Source organism: Halichoerus grypus, chromosome 2, assembly GCF_964656455.1.
Source record: "Halichoerus grypus chromosome 2, mHalGry1.hap1.1, whole genome shotgun sequence".
Lineage (NCBI taxonomy): Eukaryota > Metazoa > Chordata > Mammalia > Carnivora > Phocidae > Halichoerus > Halichoerus grypus.
In genome coordinates this window covers 193,404,365-193,426,835 of record NC_135713.1, presented here as the reverse complement: position 1 = coordinate 193,426,835, position 22,471 = coordinate 193,404,365, and the positions used below count along the sequence as shown (strand labels likewise).

General features: G+C 36.1%; 1 protein-coding gene across 1 annotated transcript in view; it reads right to left on the bottom strand.

Annotated features, from left to right (window-relative positions):
- The window catches only part of LOC118553947 (EF-hand calcium-binding domain-containing protein 13), a 74,848-nt gene that overhangs the window by 30,290 nt on the left and 22,087 nt on the right, over positions 1-22,471 (bottom strand). Inside the window, exons 4-8 of the mRNA XM_078066389.1 lie at positions 11,781-11,888; positions 9,516-10,025; positions 7,352-7,489; positions 6,034-6,105; positions 987-1,130 (exon numbers count right to left, since the gene is read on the bottom strand). Of these exons, the coding sequence (XP_077922515.1) occupies positions 987-1,130; positions 6,034-6,105; positions 7,352-7,489; positions 9,516-10,025; positions 11,781-11,888 (972 nt within the window). The remainder of the gene's footprint in view (positions 1-986; positions 1,131-6,033; positions 6,106-7,351; positions 7,490-9,515; positions 10,026-11,780; positions 11,889-22,471) is intronic.

The window sequence follows — 22,471 nt, the reverse complement described above, 5'->3', positions numbered from 1 at the left end:
CTCTATCCCTGTGCCATTCTCACACTGTTTTACTTACTATAGCTTTATAATGAGTTTTGACATCCAGGAGAGCAAGTTCCCTCCAACACCACTCACACACCCCATACACATGTTTTTTTTTTTTTTTTCTCTCAAGAGTGTTTTAGCTATTCTTGCCCTTTATAATAATAATACTAGAATTAACTCATCAAAAAAGTCAAGGTTTTAACAGAACTGCTTTGGATAAATAAATTAATTAGGAGAATTGACTGTCTTGGGTCTGAATCCATGAATATGGGATATATTCCCATTTATTTAGATATTCTATAATGTCTTAACAAAGTCTTATCATTTTCTTACATATCTTATATTTGTTCCTATTTCTTTTTTACTTTTTTTTTACTTTTTATTATGGAAAATTTTAAATATACACAAAATAAAAAGTATATTGTAATAAAAGCTCATTTACTCTCCCTCTAGCTGCAAGTATTATCAATTCATGGCTATTCGCATTTCACCTATAACCCCACACATTTGTCTACCTCACTACCACCCATCCCCTTTAGAAAAGTTGTTGCTAAGTTATAAGGGTGAAACTAGTCAAAGTTAGTTATTCATAACTATAATAAAGTTAGCTAGTTATAAGGGTCAATACTAGTACCTTCATTATTAATTGTGGGCTTTGACATAATACAGAGTCCTTTGTCCCATTTAATGCCTTTTGTCCTGACGTCTACCTTGTCAGAAAGGAAAATCAGAAATCCTTCTTTTTGTTTGCATGTTTGCCTATAGGAAAAAAAATGTCTGAAAAGATGGTTATTACTGGTTATTTCTGGGTAATGGGATTTTGTGTGTTTTGTTGTACTTTTGAGTATTTTTCTGTATTGGTTTAATTTTAATGATCTTTATTCTAATAAAAATAAAAGTCATTATTCTGAAGAGAAAAAATAGCAAATGACCCTCTTTCATATGTGTAAACCCAGTTTTCCTGAAAATATATCACTTACCATTAGCTTCAGTCAACTCTGTGATCTTCTCAAATTCTGGCTTAGAAAGGTAAACTCCAAAACCCTGAATACAAGTATTCAGATCCTCATAGTCCATATTTTCATCTTTAATTTTATCAATGGCTTTAATGATATCAGTCAACACTGAAAATAAAGCAGTATGCTATTAAGTATTAAATATAAGTCGAAAAGAAAACACCAACAGTAAGATGAATTTTAGTTCTAACACTAAGTTAACAAACAAGAACTTTAGAAATGTTATGTATAAAAAGAATTACCGGAATTCTTAATAATACTGAAAACGAACAAGGTACAAAATCAGAGCCAAAAATATATTCTACTTTGTTATAGTCTCTTTATTTAAGGAAGTGCCAATTTAATTGCAGTTTAAATGCATAGGAAGAAAAATATTATACAATTTCCTCATTTAATTCTCTAATAATTTAAAATTTCCTAGCAGTCTGTTTCTCAGTAGCAGAAACAGAAGTAGAAAACCCTCAATCCCAAATGATGAATTGTGGTAAGGTTTCGTAGCAATACATGGCTCAGTCTTTGGTAAATTTATCTTAGTTTATCTTCTGTGTATATAAATATTATTACTTAGAAATAGCTATCCTACATGTCTTTTTATAATACTTTGGAATATATGCTTCACAAATTTGGGCAGTATTCCATTCATTAAATTTAAACAGGTAAATTTTTACCGCAATGAAAACTTTCTTAAAATAACTTGCAAATATATAGAATTATTAAGGGGGTTGATAGACATGCATGTGTGTGTGTGTGTGTGTGTGTGTGTGTGTGTGTGTGTGTATAAACTTTGGAACAACTTAAACTCAAATAGACTTCCTCTAATAGAAGATTAGGATAGGTAAAGTGAGGAAGTTGGGCAGTGGAGGGCATTAAAGCCATTATCAGGAGTTAATCAACTTTAGGCAGTCGCTGGAAATCATTATGGATTGCTAAACAAAGAAATGATCATCAAAATGATGTCTGAATTAGATGATTCTTAAAAAGATGATTCTTATATATAAATATGTACAACAAGATACACGTTCCTATCTCATGAAAGGAATTTTTAGGTGAAAGAAATTCTCATTTAAAAGTAAACAGCTGATGAGTGACATCAGCAAGATGGTTGAGTAGGAAGTCTTGGACCCTTCTTCCCACAAACACACTGATTCAGCAGAAATTCAAAAATAAATTCCCTTTGTGAGAAACCAGAAACTAACTGAAAGGCTCTTACACCCTAGGAGAAGGCAAAACCAGATGCATTGAAGCTGGTAGGAAGATTTGGGAAAACCTCCCACAAAAGCTGGAGACCCTGCCCCCCAGTGCAGCACCATATGATCCAGAAGAGCTCCCAGCTTCACCCAAGGAAAAGGAGCCATTGGTTCACACATCCACCAGTCCAACTTTTCCAAAAGGTCTCCCCAGAAGACTTGCTCTTGTCTTGCCAGTCTTGGAGCTCTGATGATTCTAGCACAGCCTAGTTGTTTAGATAAAATAAAGGTGATGGCTTGGGCTGGTAGATGCCAGTGATCCTCCCCTCTGCTGAGCAGAGTAGATTAAAAATCCCAGCTCTTAGTTTCCCCCTGGAAAGGGAAAGAGATTATCCATGCATCCAGCACCACAGCTTTTCAAGAACCAGCATGTGTCTTGTCAGTCCTGGAGCCTGGAGAAGGAAAAAGTCCATAGAAGCCCAGAGAATATATGGCTGGACTGACTGGTGAGGGTCTTCTCCTGTACAAGGCCAGTATGTGAAGACTGAGAAAGCAGTGTGCTTTGTCTATTGCACAGACACCAACACACAAAGTCCAAATGGAAGTTTCATAACTAAAAAATACAGTAACTAAAATAAAAAGCTCAGTGGATCAACTCAAGAGCTGAAGGGAGGAAAGAAAGGAAAGAATCAATGAACGGAAAGACAGCAATGGAAATCACCCAATGAACAACACTGAGAAAATTAACCAAAAAAATGAACCATTTCAGGGACCTATAGGAATAAAAAAACAATCTAATGGGGCACCTGGGTGGCTCAGTCAGTTAAGCATGTGACTTCAGCTCAGGTCATGATCTCAGGGTCCTGGGATCAAGTCCCACATTGTCGTCGGGCTCCCTGCTCAGCTAGGAGTCTGCTTATCCCTCTACCTCTGCCCCAACCCTCTGCCCATGCTCCCACTCGCTAGCTCGCTGTCTCTCAAAAAAAAAAGAAAAAAAAAACCCTTAAAAAAAAAATCTAACATTTGTGTCCCAGAAGAAGAGAAAGAGACCACGGTTAAAAAGGTACTCAAAGAAATAATGCCTGAACATTTCCCAAATTTTTAGCAAGAAACACTAGCCTATAGATCAAAAAAAAAAAAAAAAAAAAAAAAAAAAAGTGAACCTCAAACAGGATAAATCCCAAGAAATCCATGTCAAGAAACATCATAATTAAACTTCTAAAAACTAAAGACAAGGGAAAAAACCTTGAAAGCATCCAAGGAAAAACACTGTAGGGAAAGAAAACCAATCTGAATGACAGGATTTATATCAGAAACAGTTGAAGCTGGAATAAATTTGCACAATATTTTTCAAGTACTGAAAGGAAAGTACTGTCAACGTAAGATCCCATACTCAGAAAAAAATATTCAGGCGTAAAGAGGAAATCAAGATGTTCTCAGATGAAGGAAAACTAAAGAATTTGTTGCCAGTAGACCTATGAATGGCTAATGAAAGTGAAAAAAGTGAAGGAAGTCAGGCACAAAAGACCACATGTTATATGATTTTGTTTATATTAAATGTAAAAAAAGAAGCAAATTTATAGAGATAGAAAGTAGATAAGTGGGGTGCCTAGGTGGCTCAGTCGGTTAAGCATCTGCCTTCGGCTTCCAACATGATCTCAGGGTCCTGGGATGGAGCCCACGCACCCCCCTCCCGCCCCACTGGTGGGGCTTCCTACTCAGCAGGGAGTCTGCTTCTCCCGCTCCCTTTGCCCCTCCCCACTCCCACCCCGCTCATGCTTGTTCTCTCTCAAATAAATAAATAAAATCTTAAAAAAAAAAAAAAGTAGATAAGTGGTTGTCTGGGGATGTAGGTAGAGATTTAACTGCAAATGGGCACGAGAGAATTTTAGGAATGATGGAAATGTTATAAAACTGGATTGTGTCCACTTCTGGTCCAATTTCCAAAGAATTGAATGCAGGAATTCAAAAGAGGTATTTGCACACCCACATTCACAGCAGCACTAGGCACAACTGCCAAGAGGTAGAAGTAACACAACTGTCTATTAATGAATGAAAGGACAAACTAAATATGGTATACACATGCAATAGAATATTAGTTAGAATAAAAGGGAAGGAAATTCTGACATACACTACAACACAGATGAATCTTGAGCGTATTATGATAAGTGAAATAAGCCATTCACAAAAAGACAAATACTGTATGATTCCACTCAAACATCTGGAGTGGGCAAATTCACAGAAACAGAAAGTAGAATGATGGCTGCCAGAAACTGGAGGGGTAGGGATGGGTAGTTGTTGTTTAATGGGTACAGAGTTTCAGTTTTGCAAGGTGAAAAAGTTCTGGAGATTGGTGGTACAACAGTGTGAATATATTTAACCCTAACATTATTGAATTATACACTTACAAATGGTTAAGATGGTAAATTTTGTTATGTGTTAAATACAATTAAAAATAAAATTTAAAAATAGTATAATGGGGGACGACTGGGTGGCTCAGTCATTAAGCACCTGCCTTTGGCTCAGGTCATGATCCCAGGGTCCTGGGATTGAGCCCCTCATTGGGCTCCCTGCTCCGCAGGAAGCCTGCTTCTCCCTCTCCCACTCCCCCTGCTTGTGTTCCCTCTCTCACTGTCTCTCTCTGTCAAAAAATAAATAAAATCTTTAAAACAAATTAAAAATAAAAACAAAAATAGTATAATGGGGAAAGGGTGGGGCGGGGGGGAGGGTAGTTAGTGACCAAGACATTACTTCAAAAAACAGCAATGAAACAATGACTGAGTTGGTGAAAAAATGATTGCACGGTGAAGCATTCAAGAAATTGATTTGCTAATAGTGTCTTCAAGAAATCCAGACACTTAAGCACTTACATTCATCAGAAACGACAAATGATAATGTAGCTTTTAACATGAGACTTTTTATCTAAGTATAAGAGAAAATCTTTTCCTTTGGATTAATTTTTCCTTATCTGAGAAATCTTTTGGGAAGAGACAAAAAGCTTATCTTTCTTCTTTAGCATATGAATAAATAAAAGGAAATAAAAACAGCAAGCCTTATTATCTTCCATTTCTTTTAATCTTGCTGAAAAATATTTAATTATTTGTATAAAAAATAAAATCATTGCAAGCAAAAATTTTGAAAACTGGTTTGTGGTAACGGTTGTAGGACTCTGAATTTCATAAAAATTGGATGGGTGAAATTTATGTATGTAAATTGTATGTCAATAGAACTGCTTTTAGAAATGCTCTAAAACAAAGGCAAACCAAACCAGTATTTCATTCAAACAAGTTCCTTATAAAAAATTAAAAATCAGGGACACCTGGGTGACTCAGTTGGTTAAACGTCTGCCTTTGGCTCGGGTCATGATCCCAGGGTCTTGGGATGGAGCCCTGCATTGGGTTACTTGCTCAGTGGGGAGCCTACTTCTCCCTTTGCCTGTCGCTCCCCCTGCTTGTGCTGTCCCTCTCTCTGTCTCTCTCTCTCTCACAAATAAATAAAATCTTTTAAAAAATTAAAAATCAAATCAACCATCAATTGCTAAGAATGGAGCTAAGTACCTATTTCATCTCCTCATTACCTTACTATTACTGTACATTTATATAGTACAGTTTTTAAAATCCACTTAACAACTCTGTGAAGTAAGCAAGTTAGCTATTATTACCTTGATAGAACAAGTCTTTAAAAAACTGGCAAATGGCTTGCCTGAGGATTTCAGGACTATTAAGTCTCTATCTGAAAAGCAAACTCAGTTCAGTTGAACCTAACTCTTTTCAACCTAACTGCTTCTTTCCTCCAAATCATTTTAAAATAAACTTCCCACCTACCATCATATTCAGGAAGACTTTGGTCTATGGTGAGAGCATTCATAAAGTCATCTAAGTTCACCATTCCACTTTCTGTAAAATAAAGAGTTGGATTAAGCACTCTGTTGTGTTTTTGCATAAAAGGTAACTTCATATTTTAATACAACTATGAAAGAATTCTCCTTCACTTCATCATCATCCTATTGAGTCGTCATATCTTGTTTCCCTAGATGAGTCTTTCTAAATTAGGTCAGTTCATTTCATTTCAACAATTACTCAACAATTTTTAAATATCTACTATAAAGTGCAATGGACTGGATTAGGTACTTAGTTCTTGATAGATATAGGAAAAAGGAAAAGTGCCCATATAGATGGACCATGAGAAATTTGAGTCTATTTCATACCATCATGAAAACCCAGTCAATATGCTATCCATTAAGATACCTTGACAATACTAACCAGTCCTTACATACCCAAGTGTCCCCATCTCTACCCCTAATACCCAGCTAATCCAAATAATTATCTATTTTTAGGTACAAACCCTTCATAGTGCTTATACCAATCCTGATAAGCAACATAAAGAGCTCAATAATTTTAGTAGCACCTATTCCTTAGATATTTTTTTTAATCAAATCTTCTTTCTCTTTGCCTTAGCTAGGAAATTTTGCTCAGGTTCTAAGAATTCATTTCTAACATATTCCCAAGTCATTCTTTCCCCAAAATGTTGCCTCTGCCTTCTCCTCAACTGAACTGCTATGGACAGCTCTTAATGATAAAACAACTTCTCTAATACAACAACCCTTCCTGGAAACTTAAACTCTGCATTGAATTTAGGCTGGTGACTGGGATGTGCCATTTAACATCATCTAGATGCTAACTGCCTGCCTACTTGTTTAAGTAGCACTAGCCCTAAATTCCTAGCTGTAGCACTCCTTCTCCATTTTGGAATCTCCAATTATTTCTTCTTGGATCCTTAAGCTATTTGCTTAGAGATTTTTGTACCCCTTGGATATTGTGGTCTTACTGCCTGAACCTCCCTACAACTGGATCAGACTTCCCCAGTACCTGTGCCATACTAGCAGACATAGCTAGGGATAGTCATGGAGTCTTACATAAACAATTGAGATACAAAAGGCTTAGCTTCTCCAAACCAATCCATTAGGTAAGACTTCCCAGGAACTTTTTTTTTATATACTACTTTCCATTTTTATATCTGTTCTTTTAGAATCTTCTTTAGCCCATTCTGCTCCATTCCTAGTTGAGAGAACTTATTCCATCATTTAAAACTATCCCATAAAAGTATCTATTTTCTCAAGAAGTTTGGCATTATTAGTCTCACCATTTTGAGTAGTGTCTGTCACAATCTTCTTGAACACTTTGTCTGATAAAGTAATTCCTATTGAAGGCAAAATGGACTTAAGTTCTTCTGCAGCAATGTAATTTTCTTGGAGTTTACTGATAGCTTCACGGATGTTTTCTAAATATACAAAATGTAAAGTACTATTCGGCAACAGAATTTATGTGTCTTAAGCAACAATCAGCACCCAAAATCTTTATCTAGTAGTCAGAAAGCAAGTTTTATCTACTTAATATTATTTCATAGGACTGCTTTTTTCTTCATATTTCTGTTGTATCTTACATTGTATCTAAACACTTCCTTTATAGTTCAAACGGAAAACAATATTGAAAATTCTATAAACACTTATAAACTACTTGTTTGGAGGAACAACTTGTTCAAGTGGCTCAGCCAATGCTGCTTGGTTCTGATTAAAATATAATGAATGAGTTCAAGAGATCAAAACATCAATGTGTTCAAATTCTAGGATTCCAAGCAAAAAATGAGAGTTCTTCCCCTTCCCATCATCACTTTAGTCCACCACGCTTTCAGTTCACAAACTTCAAAATCATAAAATTTTAGAAGCAGATATACATGGCCTCATGATAAGCCCCCTAATATCATGCACTGGGATGGGTACAATATCATTTTGGTGGTATTCCAGCCAAAAATGCATAACCTGAACTTATTCATGAAGAAATACAAGGAAAACTTCAAATGAGGGACATTATACAAAATAACTAGTCAATACTCTTCAAAAGTGTCACAGTCATGAAACCATCCCAGATTGGAGGAGACTAAGGACACATGACAACTAAATGTAATGTGTGATCCTGGATGAGACCTTGAACCAGACAAAGAACATTTATGGAACAAATGAAAAAAATCAAATAAGGTCTTCAGAATAGTAAATAATATTGTATCAGTGTTAATTTCCTTGTTTAGTGCATTTACTGTGGTTATACAAGATCTTAACACATGGGAAAACTAGATGAGGAGTAAATAGGAATGTCTTTACTTTTGTGTAATTATTATGATTTTAAAATTATTTAATGATTTTGAATGAAAAGTTAAAAATGTTTTTAAAATGTAAATCAAGTGACAGTCACATTTCATAGATGCTAAATTACCATCAATTTATTTTGAGAAGTTATCAGATAAACTATTTCACACTTCTCTATGCACAGAACATTAAGTATGGCAATGGTAGGTGATTTGATTTTAGTGACACCAGGAAGATAGATAACCACTTTCTTCCACAGTCTTCTTCTACTCAATGGCTAAATGCCTACTACTCCATTATTCTTTTAGCAGGGTTTTAATTCTTCCTGGAATATAAAGAACTCAGAAATAGGAATGGGGCACAGAGTAATAGTAGTGCATTGGTAAAGGAATCAAAATAAATTATCATTGTGCCTCCTTAATAGAGCACACTCCCTTTTCAACTGAGTTATTGAAAACATGTATTACTGTATAAGAATCACTAATATCACTAAGCACTCATTTTAGCAATTACATGTAATATGAAATGCAATAAAAAGATCACTATGTTTCTTTAAAAAAAATAAACATAACCTAAGTAACTTCAGCTAAGGACTACAGGAAGGAGTTCCATACACAGTATTTCTGTGATAGAGGTACCACAGAAGGAATAAAACATATATTGGTTGGGAAACCTTGCTCATCTTTGAGGAAGTCCATAAAGCCCTGGGCGGCTGAGATGTTTAATATTAATTTTCTCTTGATGTTCCCACATCCCTAAGAGATAATATCTGAAGTATTATCATATTATACTGGATATGGATATCATATATTTAAATTATGGAACCTGAGCAAAAATTTCACATAGATTTCGTACATACTTTGTTAAATAAATTATAAAATAACTATTTCCAAAAGAAAACAGGCCCTCTATTTTCTAGGGAACTTGAGTGAGTCCAGTTAATCACAAATAAGCTTCTTAGTCAAAGTTAGGCATCTGAAAAAGGGAGCATCTGGAAAGGCACAACGATCAAAACCACAGTGTTATATGCATTGGCCTATAGACCAGAAGTGGCAGTTACTCAAAAGTACTGACAATTGAAATGCATACAACTACCTATTAACTGATTAATTCAGCTTGTTTTGGTGATAACTCAAGAACTCAAGGACCTAGATTTTGACTTACGTATATGATACTGACCCAGAGCATTCGTTGTAGCTTTTTCCTTTAATGAAACCTGTTTTAGGGGGCTGGAATGTCTTCTCACAGTTGGCTTCTGAAGTTTGGGGATACTAAAAGTATCACTTTTATCCAGAGACTTTTTGAGGCTTGTAATACTCTTCAAGTTATGTGGTATAGACTTTGAGTCATGAATTTCAATCTTCTCTGAATATTTCTTAAAGTTTATGCCATCCTTTGAATATGGTTCCTGGAATCCTATATTACTGCTATCAACCCCATTTAGGAATTTTTTTATTTGCGAAGGATTTTTTGGTCTTTTAAATTCAAGGTAATCATTGTCCTCCATAATTTTATGATGTTGGAGGTTTTTTCTATTTAACTTTGGGAATAATGATGGTTCAAACAGTCTGGAAGATAAAGTGCTTTTCTTCCTATATTGTAGATAGCATTCTGATATATTTGATAACTTTCTGTTAGAAGGAGATTCATCCAAGCCTGACCATTCCATAATTGCTAAGCAAGAGAAACATATTTAATTATTTCATTTACCTGTACAATTTGAAATTGTTCTTTTAAAAAAAAAAACTAAGTCCTCATGAAAGCTATTCAAGAAATTATCAGTTGCTTAAATACATAAAGTTACTATGTTAAAAAAATTACAGAGGTGGTAACCAAAAGATTGAACTATTAACTAGGTTAAATATAATATTCTGGTTTAATATATTTAAATTCTTCCATCCAGAGCTATTCAAAGTTACACTGAATCAAAAGTGATAGCCTCCTAAAGCACATAGTTCTCATTCCCCACTCTTTGCCAATTTTGAAAGATAACAGGCTGATATGTCAATACAGTTACAAATCCCTTAATTATGAGCATACCAAACTAAAAGGAAGTTGTAGTGGGGAAATTTTTATTTATAAAATCAAAATACAAATATTTACTCTCCTAAAGATTCTCAGTACTTGTGTGTGGGGGGAATAACTTTTTATATAAATAATACCTTTAGAAAAATATTAATACAATGTCCACTAGGGCTTCATTTGTAAAGTCCACCTGATGGCTCAGAATAGTATGTTACATTTAAATAACACATTTTAAAGTATTTCAAATGTTATACTACTTGATCCTCAAAACAACTCCATGAGCTCATCAAATAAGTCAAAGAAAACCAAGAAACTTCAACAGAGCAGCAGTATAATCTTGACTATGAAGTCATTTCACTTAGAAAAAACAGAAAGTTTCTTAGTTTAGCGTGTGTTAAAATGAACAAGCAAAGGAAAATATTTGGATTTTAAATGTCTGGAAATCTTTTTTGAAATTAATTCATTTCTTTTATGTTGCCATATAACATTGTATTAGTTTTAGGTGTAAAAAGTTTGGAAATCTTTAAAGATGGTGACATGGATCTCTAGGTTCTATCAAAAAAAAATAGGCTAGTGAATGGGTAAAAAAATAAAATCTTTGACACTTCTGCTTTGGGCTAAGACATTGCAATAGGGACCAACTTTACCCTCAAGCCTTAAATAACTAAAAAATTGGACAATTTATGTGGGGGGGAAAAAACAGTTTTCAGGCATTGGACAATAGGCAGCACAGGACTAAGTAATCCTCTAAAGAAGGTAAACAATCCAGCTGGAAACCTTACAACTGCACCAGCTTACTGTCTGGATGTAGTTTCCATGCCACAGCATAGGAAAGTAAAACCTGAACAGAGCTTGATGGTCTGAATGAGTAGAGGAAAGAGATTAAGAGGAAGGCCAAAGAATCTAGAATATGGGAGTAGAGTGCCAAAGAAGAGAGAACTGCTGAGTTCTGGAGATTAGCATTAACTCTTTGGCTGAGTATTAATCTGCACATACATGAGAGGATTACTACCCAACGACAAGGAAAGAATTACCAGAAAATTGTAGGTAGAACAATTCCTGTAGCTCACTGAGAATTGAGAATGATTTGTGATTCCATCAGCCAGAGCAAAAAGATCTCATAATACATGGGGGATTCAGTAGACTCATCTGAAGAATGCTGCCTTAGTAGTAGAGCTAAATTAGTATAAAAGCTGCTCTGAGATCATCATTAAAAAGCTTAAAAAGCAAGCTTCAAAAGGACCCAACTGATTCCAAGTAATTCAACTGCATCAGAACCAAATCCAACACTAATTAAAGGAGCTCTAGGAGATTATAAAGCACCAAGTAAATTGTGAAGAGGGAGAGCTCAGGAAAATAACTTCATAACATTGTTTATGAACTCCTGGGTTCACCCTGAGCTACATGGATTTGACCCTAAACAGTACACCATAAATTCTGAGAACTGAACTCTAAGATAAACCACCAGATTGGCCACTGGATGTCCCATATCTCTGAATAGTACTGCAAAGGCTGTGAAAAACAAATTGACATTGAAACTATAAAACACAGAAAATTGATTGAAACTTGTAGCCTGAACCAAACCAAGGCAAATTCCTGCAAAAAACAAAATTTAAACATTTTCCAAAGGATTTAAGATCCACAGTCTCATAACTTAATATTCAAAATGTCCATGATATTAATTCAAAATCACTTCACATATGAAGAACCAAGAAAATCTCAATCTGCTTTGGAAAAGACAACCAATAGACGCTGACACAACCAAGATGACAAAGATGTTGGAACTATCTGATAAAGACTTCAAAGCAACTATTATAAAAATGCTCCAACACACAAAGAAAAAAACATTTTTGAAAGTAATAGAAAGATAGAAAGTCTCAGAAAACAACATAAAAGACATAAAGAAGAACCAAATTGTAATTTTCAAGCTCAAAAATGTAATAACCAAAGCAAAAAAGAAAAAACTCATCAGATAGGCTCAATAGCAGAATGGAATTGTCAGAGGAAGAGTTCATGAATTTGAAGATAGATCAATAGAAATTATCTGAACAAGCAGAGGAAAATAAGAATGAACAGAGTCTCAAACACCTGTGGGGCAATATGAAAGAGGTCTGATATTTGTGTCAGTGGAGTCTCAGAAAGACAGCAGAAAAAGTGAATATTTGAAATTATAGTGGCAAAAAAACCTTCAAATTTGGCAAAAGAAAGATTCAAGAAGCTCAGTGAATCTCAACAGGGATAAACTCAAAAAATCTACTACCAAACAAATCATAATCAAACTGCCAAAAACTAAAGACAAATATCTTGAAAGCAACTAGAGAAAAAAACCCATTTTATGATTTGAATAATATCAGATTTCTCATCAGAAATTGTGGAATACAGAAGTAAAAGAAATAACATTTTTAAAGTGCTAAAAGAGGAGCATCTGCCTGACTCAGTGGAGTGTGGGACTCTTGATCTCAGGGTTGTGTGTTCAAGCCTCACATTGGGTGTAGAAATTGCTTAAAAATAAAATTTTTTTTTTTTTAAAGATTTTATTTATTTTTTTGACAGAGAGAGACACAGCGAGAGAGGGAACACCAGCAGGGGGAGTGAGAGAGGGAGAAGCAGGCTTCCCGCGGAGCAGGGAGCCCGATGCGGGGCTCGATCCCAGGACCCCGGGATCATGACCTGAGCCGAAGGCAGACGCTTAACGACTGAGCCACCCAGGCGCCCCAAAAATAAATTAAAAAAAAAAAAAATGCTAAAAGAAAAAGCTGTCAACCCAGAGTCCTATATCCAATGACAATATCCTTCAGTAATTAAAGAGAATAAAGATATTCTCAAATGAAGAAAAACTAAGCTAATTCATTTTTAGTAGATTTGCTCTTTTCAAAATTTAAAAGAAGTTATTCATGCAGAATGGAAATGATACCCAAAAGACATCTGGGCAGTCAAGAATGAAGGAAGAGAAATATAGAATAGTTAAGACTAGGTTAAATGTAACAAGCTATTATTCTCCTCTCGGAAGTTTAAAAGATGTTTGATCATTGAAAGCAAAACTTACAAACATTGTCTGATGTTTTCGATGTGTGTTATGGTAATACATAAGAAAACCACAGCATAAAAGAGGGAGGATAAAAAGAGCTATATAATGGTAAAACTTCTATATTCCACTTGAATTGGTAAAATATTTATGTAAGTATTCTGTAAAAGATTAAGTATGTATAGGGTAATCCTTAGAACAACCACCAGAAACATGCAGAAATATAGTGAAAATACATTTAAAATAAATTTACAAGCATACTAAAAATGTTCCAAAAAAAGAAGGCAGAAAATGGTTGAAAGCAGGAAAAAATAGAAACAAATAATAATATGGTATACCTAGATCTGAATGTATAAAAGATTACACTAAATATGATTTAAACACTCAGAGAGAAGAGTCCAAGATGGCAGAGGAGTAGGAGACCTTAGTTTTGTCTGGTCCCAGGAATTCAGCAAGATAGCTATCAAATCATTCTGAATACCTGTGAACTCAACCAGGGATCTAAGAAAAGAAGTGCTGCAATTCTACAAATAGAAAAGGGACCATTTTCTGCAAAGTAGGAGGTGCAGAGAAGTGAATCCGAGGCAATATATCGGAAGATAAACCACAGAGGGAGGGAGCCTCCAGAGGCCAGCTATCAGAAAGTGATATAGCAGTAGAGCGCAAAATCAGAACATTTAGAAGTCTGCTCCAGTGAGGGGCATCCCTGCCTGAAAGGTGCTAAGGCAGCAAAGCAGGGCAGAATCCTAGGTGAGACAGTGTGGTCTCAGAATCCTTGGGGTCATAGAAAGAATAGGGGTGCCTGAGTGCAGCACAATTCCCAGGCATTGGAGCGGGGAAGCCAGCTGCAATCAGTGAGCCCAGGAGTGGGCTTTCAGCTCGGCATTGCCATAAACCATGAACTCCGGCACAGTCGGGCAACCACTCTCTGAGCAGGGGCCCAGCAAGCAGTAGAACCATGGTAAGACCCATCTACCTCCCACAGGAGGAGCCATACGAGTCTGCAGGGTTTGGAGACTCAAAGCAGGGTTGCATGCCCGAGATAGAAACGCTGGGTTGCAGGCTGAGTGAGCACAGAGTGCAGACAGAGACCAGGGAGACAGGAGTGATTGACTGCTTTTCCCTGAGGGTGCACTGAGGAGTGGGAGGGTGGGAGCTCTCAGCTCCGGGGCTGGAGGTTGGGAAGCCGCCATTTTCATTCTCATCCTCTAAAGCCACACAGAAAGCCTTCAGGGAACAAAAGCCACATAGAGCAATCTGGAGCAGCTTACTTAGCCTGGCCCCGCGGCAAGGGTGGTGCAGTTCTGCCCAGGCAAAGATACCTGAGAATCAGCGCAACAGGCCCCTCCCCCAGGAACATCCAGCTAAGACTAAGTTTACCAATCACAAAGAATTGCAAAACTCCAGCGCTAGGGGAAAATAGTATATAAAACTTACAGTTTTTTTCTCATGATTCTTTAGTCTTTCAATTTTAATTTTTTTCTCTTTTCAACCAATTTCTGGTCTTATTAACTCTTTTTTAAGGACTTTTAATTTTAATTTTTATAATTATATTCTATCCTTTGATTGTATTTAATTTTATATATATATACACACACACACATATATATATAGTATTTAATTATATTTATACATTTTTTTTCTTTCTTTACAATTTTGGGATGCGGTTTCTTCTAACGAACAGGCCAAAATACTCACACAATCTAGTGTACTGCTTTGCTCTCTTCACCAGACTGATTATATTCTCTCTTTTTTAAAGTCTTTTTTAATTTTCATCTTTACAGTTATAGTCTATCATTTCAATGTATTTAATTTTATTTTTGCATATATTTTGTATATATATTTATATATAGATATACATAAATATATATAAATTTATATTGTGTGTGTGTGTATACACACACGGTTTTCTTTCTTTACAATTTTGAGATACAGTTTCTTCTAAAGAACAGACCAGAATACACACAGAATCCAGAGTACTGCTCTGTTCTGTTCAACTGTCTCATTATATTCTCTCTTTTTCTCTTTTTTTGATTTTTTTTTTTTTTTTGGTTTCGGGTATCTTCTGATTTCTTTAGTGTATATTTATCTGGGGTGTTGTCATTTTAGCATTTTCTTCTCTCATTCACTTATTCTTCTCTGGACAGAATGACAAGACAGAAAAACTCACCTCAAAAAAGAGAACAAGAGAAAGTACCAACTGCCAGGGACCTAATCCGTATGGATATAAGTAAGATGTCAGAAGTAGAGTTCAGAATAACCATTATAAAGATACTAGCTGGGCTTGAAAAAAGCAGAGAAGACACTAGAGAATCCCTTTCTGGAGAAATAAAAAAACAAAAATTTAACCAAGTCGAAATCAAAAAGGCTGTTAATGAGATGCAATAAAAACTGGAGGCTCCAACTGCTAGGATAAATGAGGCAGAAGAGAGAATTAGTGATATAGAAGACAAAATGATGGAGAATAAAAAAGCTGAGAAAAAAAGAGATAAACAACTACTGGATCATGAGGGGAGAATTCGAGAGATAAGTGATACCATAAGACGAAACAATATTAGAATAATTGGGATCCCAGAAGAGGAGGAAAGAGAGAGGGGGGCAGAAGGTATATTGGAGCAAATTATAGCAGAGAACTTCCCTAATCTGGGGATGGAAACAGGCACAGAGAACCCCCCTCAAAATCAATAAAAAATAGATCAACACCTCAACATATAATAGTGAAGCTTGCATAATCTCAGAGTCAAAGAGAAAATCCTGAAAGCAGCTCAGGACAAGAGGTCTGTAACAAGGATAGAAACATTAGGCTAGCAGTAGACCTATCCACAGAGACCTGGCAGACCAGAAAGGACTGGCATGATATATTCAGGGTCCTAATGAGAAAAATATGCAGCCAAGAATAACTTATACAGCAAGGCTGTCATTCAAAATAGAAGGAGAGATTAAAAGCTTCCAGGACAAACAGAAACTAAAAGAACTTGTGATCATTAAACCAGCCCTGCAAGAAATATTAAAGGGGATCCTTTAAGCAAAGAGAGAGCCCAAAAGTAACATAGATCAGAAAGAAATAGAGACAATATACAGAAACAGTGACTTTATAGGTAATACAATGGCACAAAATTCGTATCTTTCAATAGTTACCCTGAATGTGAATGGGCTAAATGTCCCAATCAAAAGATGCAGGGTATCAGATTGGATAAAAAAGCAAGACCCATCCATATGCTGTCTGCAAAAGCCTCATTTTAGACCCAAAGACACCTCTGGATTGAAAGTGGGGGGTGGGAAACCATTTGTCATTCTAACGGACATCAAAGGGGTGGCAATCATTATATCAGACAAATTAGATTTTAAACCAAAGACTGTAATAAAAAATGAGGAAGGATACTATATCATAATTAAAGGGTCTATCCAACAAGAAGATCTAACAATTGTAAATATTTATGCCCCTAATATGGGAGCAGCCAATTATATAAACCAATTAATAACAAAATTAAAGAAACACATTGATAATAATACAATAATAGTAGGGGACTTCAACACCCCACTCACTGCAATGGACAGATCATCTAAGCAGAAGATCAACAAGGAATCAAGGGCTTTGAATGACATACTGGACCAGATAAACTTCACAGATATATTCAGAGCATTCCATCCTAAAACAACAGAATACACATTCTTCTGGAGTGCATATGGAACATTCTCCAGAATAGACCACATACTGGGTCACAAATCAGGTCTCAACCAGTACCAAAAGACTGGGATTATTCCCTGCATATTATCAAACCACAAGGCTTTGAAACTGGAACCTAATCCCAAGAGGAAATTTAGAAAGAACTCAAATACATGGAGCCTAAAGAGCATCCTACTAAAGAATGAATGGGTCAACCAGGAAATTAAAGAAGAATTTGAAAAATTCATGGAAACAAATGAAAATGAACACAACTGTTCAAAACCTTTGGGATGAAGCAAAGGCAGTCCTAAGAGGGAAGTATATAGCAATACAAGCCTTTCTCAAGAAACAAGAAAGGTCTCAAATACACAACCTAACCATACACCTAAAGGAGCTGGAGAAAGAACAGCAGATAAAGCCTAAACCCAGCAGGAGAAGAGAAGTAATGAAGATTAGAACAGAAATCAATGAAACAGAAAACACACACACACACAAAACAGTGGAACAGATCAACAAAAGTAGGAAAGAATTAGTAAGATTGATAAACCCCTGGCCAGACTTATCAAAAAGAAAAGAGAAAGGACTCAAATAAATAAAATCATGAACGAAAGAGGAGAAATCACAACCAACACCGAAGAAATACAAGCAAATATAAGAACATATTATGAGCAACTATATGCAACAAATTAGGCAATCTGGAAGAAATGGATGCATTCCTAGAGACATATAAACTACCAAAACTGAAACAGGCAGAAATAGAAAACCTGAACAGACCCATAACCAGCAAGGAGATTGAGGCAGTAATCAAAAATCTCCCAACAAACAAGAGCCCAAGACCGGATGGCTCCCCAGGAGAATTCTACCAAACATTTAAAGAAGAATTAATACCTATTCTTGTGAAGCTGTTTTTAAAAAGCAGAAATTGAAGGAAAACTTCCAAACCCTTTCTATGAGGCCAGGATTACCTTGGTCCCAAAACCAGACAAAGATCCCACCAAAAATGAGAATTACAGACCTTTATCCCTGATGAACATGGATGCAAATATTCTCACCAAAATACTAACCAATAGGATCCAACAGTACATTAAAAGGATTATTCACCATGACCAAGTGGGATTTATTCCTGGGCTGCAAGGGTGGTTCAACATCCCCAAATCAATCAATGTGATACACTACATTAATAAAAGAAAGGAGAAGAATCATATGATCCTCCCAATAGATGCAGAAGAGGTGTTTGACAAAGGACAGCATCCTTTCTTGATTAAAACTCTTCACAGTGTAGGGATAGCGGGAATATACCTCAACATCATAAAAGCATATATGAAAAGGCCACAGCGAATATCATTCTCAATGGGGAAAAACTGAGAGCTTTTCCCTAAAGTCAGGAACACGGCAGGGATGTCCACTCTCACCACTGCTGTTCAACATAGTACTAGAAGTCCTAGCCTCAGCAATCAGACAACAAAAAGAAATAAAAGGCATCCGAATCAGCAAAGAAGAAGTCAAACTCTCACTCTTCGAAGATGACATGATACTTTATGTGGAAAACCCCAAAGACTCCACCCCAAAATTGCTAGAACTCATACAGGAATTCAGTAAAGTGGCAGGATATAAAATCAATGCACAGAAATCAGTTGCATTTCTATACACTAACAGTGAGACAGAAGAAAGAGAAATTAAGGAGTGGATCCTATTTACAACTGCACCCAAAACCATAAGATACCTAGGAATAAACCTAAACAAAGAGGCAAAGGATCTGTACTCAGAAAACTATAGAACACTCATGAAAGAAATTGAGGAAGACACAAAGAAATGCAAAAACATCCCATGCTCATGGATTGGAAGAACAAATATTGTTAAAATGTCTATGCTACCTAGAGCATTCTATGCATGCAATGCAATCCCTATCAAAATACCACCAACTTTTTTCACAGAGCTGGAACAAAGAATCATAAAATTTGTATGGAACCAGAAAAGACCCCGAATAGCCAAAGGAATGTTGAAAAAGAAAACCAAAGCTGGGGGCATCACAATTCTGGAAGTCAAGCTCTATTACAAAGCTGTAATCATCAAGACGGTATGGTATTGGCACAAAAACAGACACACAGATCAATGGAACAGAACAGAGAGCCCAGAAATGGACCCTCAACTCCATGGTCAACTAATCTTTGACAAAGCAGGAAAAAATATCCAATGGAAAAAAGACAGTCTCTTCAACAAATGGTGTTGGGAAATTTGGACAGCCACATGCAGAAGAATGAAACTGGACCATTTTCTTACATCATACACAAAAACAGACTCAAAATGGGTGAAAGACCTAAACATGAGAGGAGAACACAGGCAGCAACCTCTTCGACCTTGGCAACAGCAACTTCTCGCTAGACACCTCTCAAAAGGCAAGGGAAGCAAAGGCAAAAATGAACTATTGGGATTTCATCAAGATAAAAAGCTTTTGCATAGCAAAGGAAAGAGTCGACGAAACCAAAAGACAACCGACAGAATGGGAGAAGATATTTGCAAATGACTTATCAGATAAAGGGCTAGTATCCAAAATCTATAAAGAACTTATCGAACTCAACACCCAAAGAACAAATAATTCAATCAAGAAATGGGCAGAAGACATGAACAGACATTTCTGCAAAGAAGACATCCAAATGGCCAACAGACACATGAAAAAGTGCTCAACATCACTCGGCATCAGGGAAATACAAATCAAAACCACAATGAGATACCACCTCAAACCAGTCAGAATGGCTAAAATTAGCAAGTCAGGAAACAACAGATGTTGGCGAGGATGCAGAGAAAGTGGAACCCTCTTACACTGTTGGTGGGAATGCAAGCTGGTGCAGCCACTCTGGAGAACAGTATGAAGGTTCCCCAAAAAGTTGAAGATAGAACTACCCTACAATCCAGCAATTGATGTACTAGGTATTTATACCAAAGATACAAATGTAGTGATCCGAAGGGGCACATGCACCCCAATGTTTATAGCAGCAATGTCCACAATAGCCAAACTATGGAAAGAGCCCAGATGTCCATCGACAGGTGAATGGATAAAGAAGATGTGGTATATATATACAATGGAATACTACTCAGCCATCAAAAAGAAATGAGATCTTACCATTTGCAATAACATGGATGGAAATATAGGGTATTGTGCCGAGCGAAGTAAGATAATAAAAATCAGAGAAAGATAATTATCATATGGTCTCACTCTAATGTGGAATTTAAGAAACAAAATAGAGGATCATTGGGGAAAGGAGGAAAAAATAACACAAGACAAAATCAGAGGGAAACAAGCCATAAGAGACTCTTAACCATAGGAAACAAACTGAAAGTTGCTGGAGGTGAGGGGAGTAGGGGCATGGGGTAACTGGATGATGAACATTAAGGAGGGCACATGATGTAATGAGCACTGTGTGTTACATAAGACTGATGAATCATTGAAGTGTGCCTCTGAAACTATTAATATGCTATATGTCAATTAACTGAATTTAAATTAAAAAAATAACATTGAAAAAATGATTTAAACACTCCAACTAAAATAGAGATTATTAAAATAAATACAAAAATATCACCCAACTCTATGTGGTTTACAAAAACTTCAAATATGTGATATAGGAATGTTAAAAGTAAAAGGATAGAAAATATATACCATGTAAGCACTAATCAAAAGAAAACTGGAGTTATATTAGAATCAGAACAAGTAAGCTTCAGAGAAAAGAAAATTACCAGTGATTACATACATACTACATAATGATAAAAGAGTCAATTCACAAAGAAGAGAAAACTCTCCTGGGGTGCCTGGGTGGCACAATTGGTTAAGCATCCAACTCTTGGTTTCGGCTCAGATCGTGATCTCGGGGTCATGGGATTGAGCTCTGCAGGGGGCTCCATGCTCAGCGTGGAGTCTGCTTGAGTTTCTCTCTCCCTCTCTTTCTGCCCCTCCCCCCCACATGTGTTTTCTCTCTCTCTCTCTCTCAAATAAATTAATAAATCTTAATAAAAAGATATAACTATCCTAAATGTGAATTCACCTAGTAACAGAGCTTCAAAATGCATGAAACAAAACCTGACAAAACTGAAAGGAGAAATAGACTAATCCACAATTATATTTGGAGACAATATTCCTTTCTCCATAATAGAACTGGTAGAAAATTAGCAAAGATACAGAAGAAATGAATAACATAAATTATTAGAATCATGCATGAGAGTGGGTATGTGATTATTAGTAATATCTATGTAAGAAAAAAAATTAATGAAAAAATTCTAAACCAAAGACAAAATTAGAATTCAAAATAAACTTTGAAACTTTCAGGTAATGACAGCAAATTGAACAGCCTTCAAAAACCCCATTAAAACTAAAAGAATTTTAAAACATCATAAATCCATAATAATAAAAAGAACAGGTAAAAAAAACAACTGCAATTAAATTTTGGAAGCTGGAATGTTGATGAACTTAGTAGACCTGAAAAGGCTGAACCATAAAGCAGAATGTGGAAAGCCAAGAAGCAACCCAATTCATAACACAAAACCTCCAAATGCTCATAAGTTAGTAGCATTTAGATACCTCTAAAAGTGAGGGTAAGAATGAAGCTAAAAATAAAGAATTGGATAAAAGTCCATTTAAGTAGTGGTTTGATACCTAGATTCCCTTCATACAGCCAGATGGTTCATTTTTCTCCCACTCTAGCAGGAGACTGACAATTTATCAGAGAGGGTTAAACACAGGATCTCTGGAATTATGGAATACTAAACACAATAGAGGGTAGGAGTATTATATGGAAAAATAGCAGGGGGGTTACATTGAATAATGGGAACTCCAGTCTTTTGTCTCATTTAACACCTAGAAGTTTAGTAAGCAAAGCTATTCCTCCAGGAAGGATATAAGAAACTTCTTTGAACACTCTGACCGTCAAAAGGAAAAATATCCTAAAGATAGTGGTATCAAGGGTTTTCTATGCAAAGAACCCAGCCAGATCACCCTCTAGCAGGGTTTCTCAAACTCAGCAGTACTAGCATTTGGAGATGGATAATTCTTTATTGAGGGGGGCTGTCCTGTGTATTGTAGGATATTTAGAAGCACCCCTGGCCTCTCATCACCTGAAGCCAGTAACACAGATTGTGATGACCACAAATGTCTCCAAATGCTGCCACATGTTCCTGGGGGAGGGAGGAAGGAGGGAAAAAAAAATCCCTAAATCACCTCTGGTTAAGAACCACTATCCCACAGCTCATAGTCAGCTAGTTCCACTCTCAATCTCAGAGCTTCGAAACAGCTTTTTAGCTTACCATTCTCAAATCTGAGAACAGAGCAATTTTTGGAAATTTAAAAACTACAAGTGAAAAACTAAATAGAAGCATTGGAAGATAAATTTAAGGAAATCTCTCAGAAAGCATAAC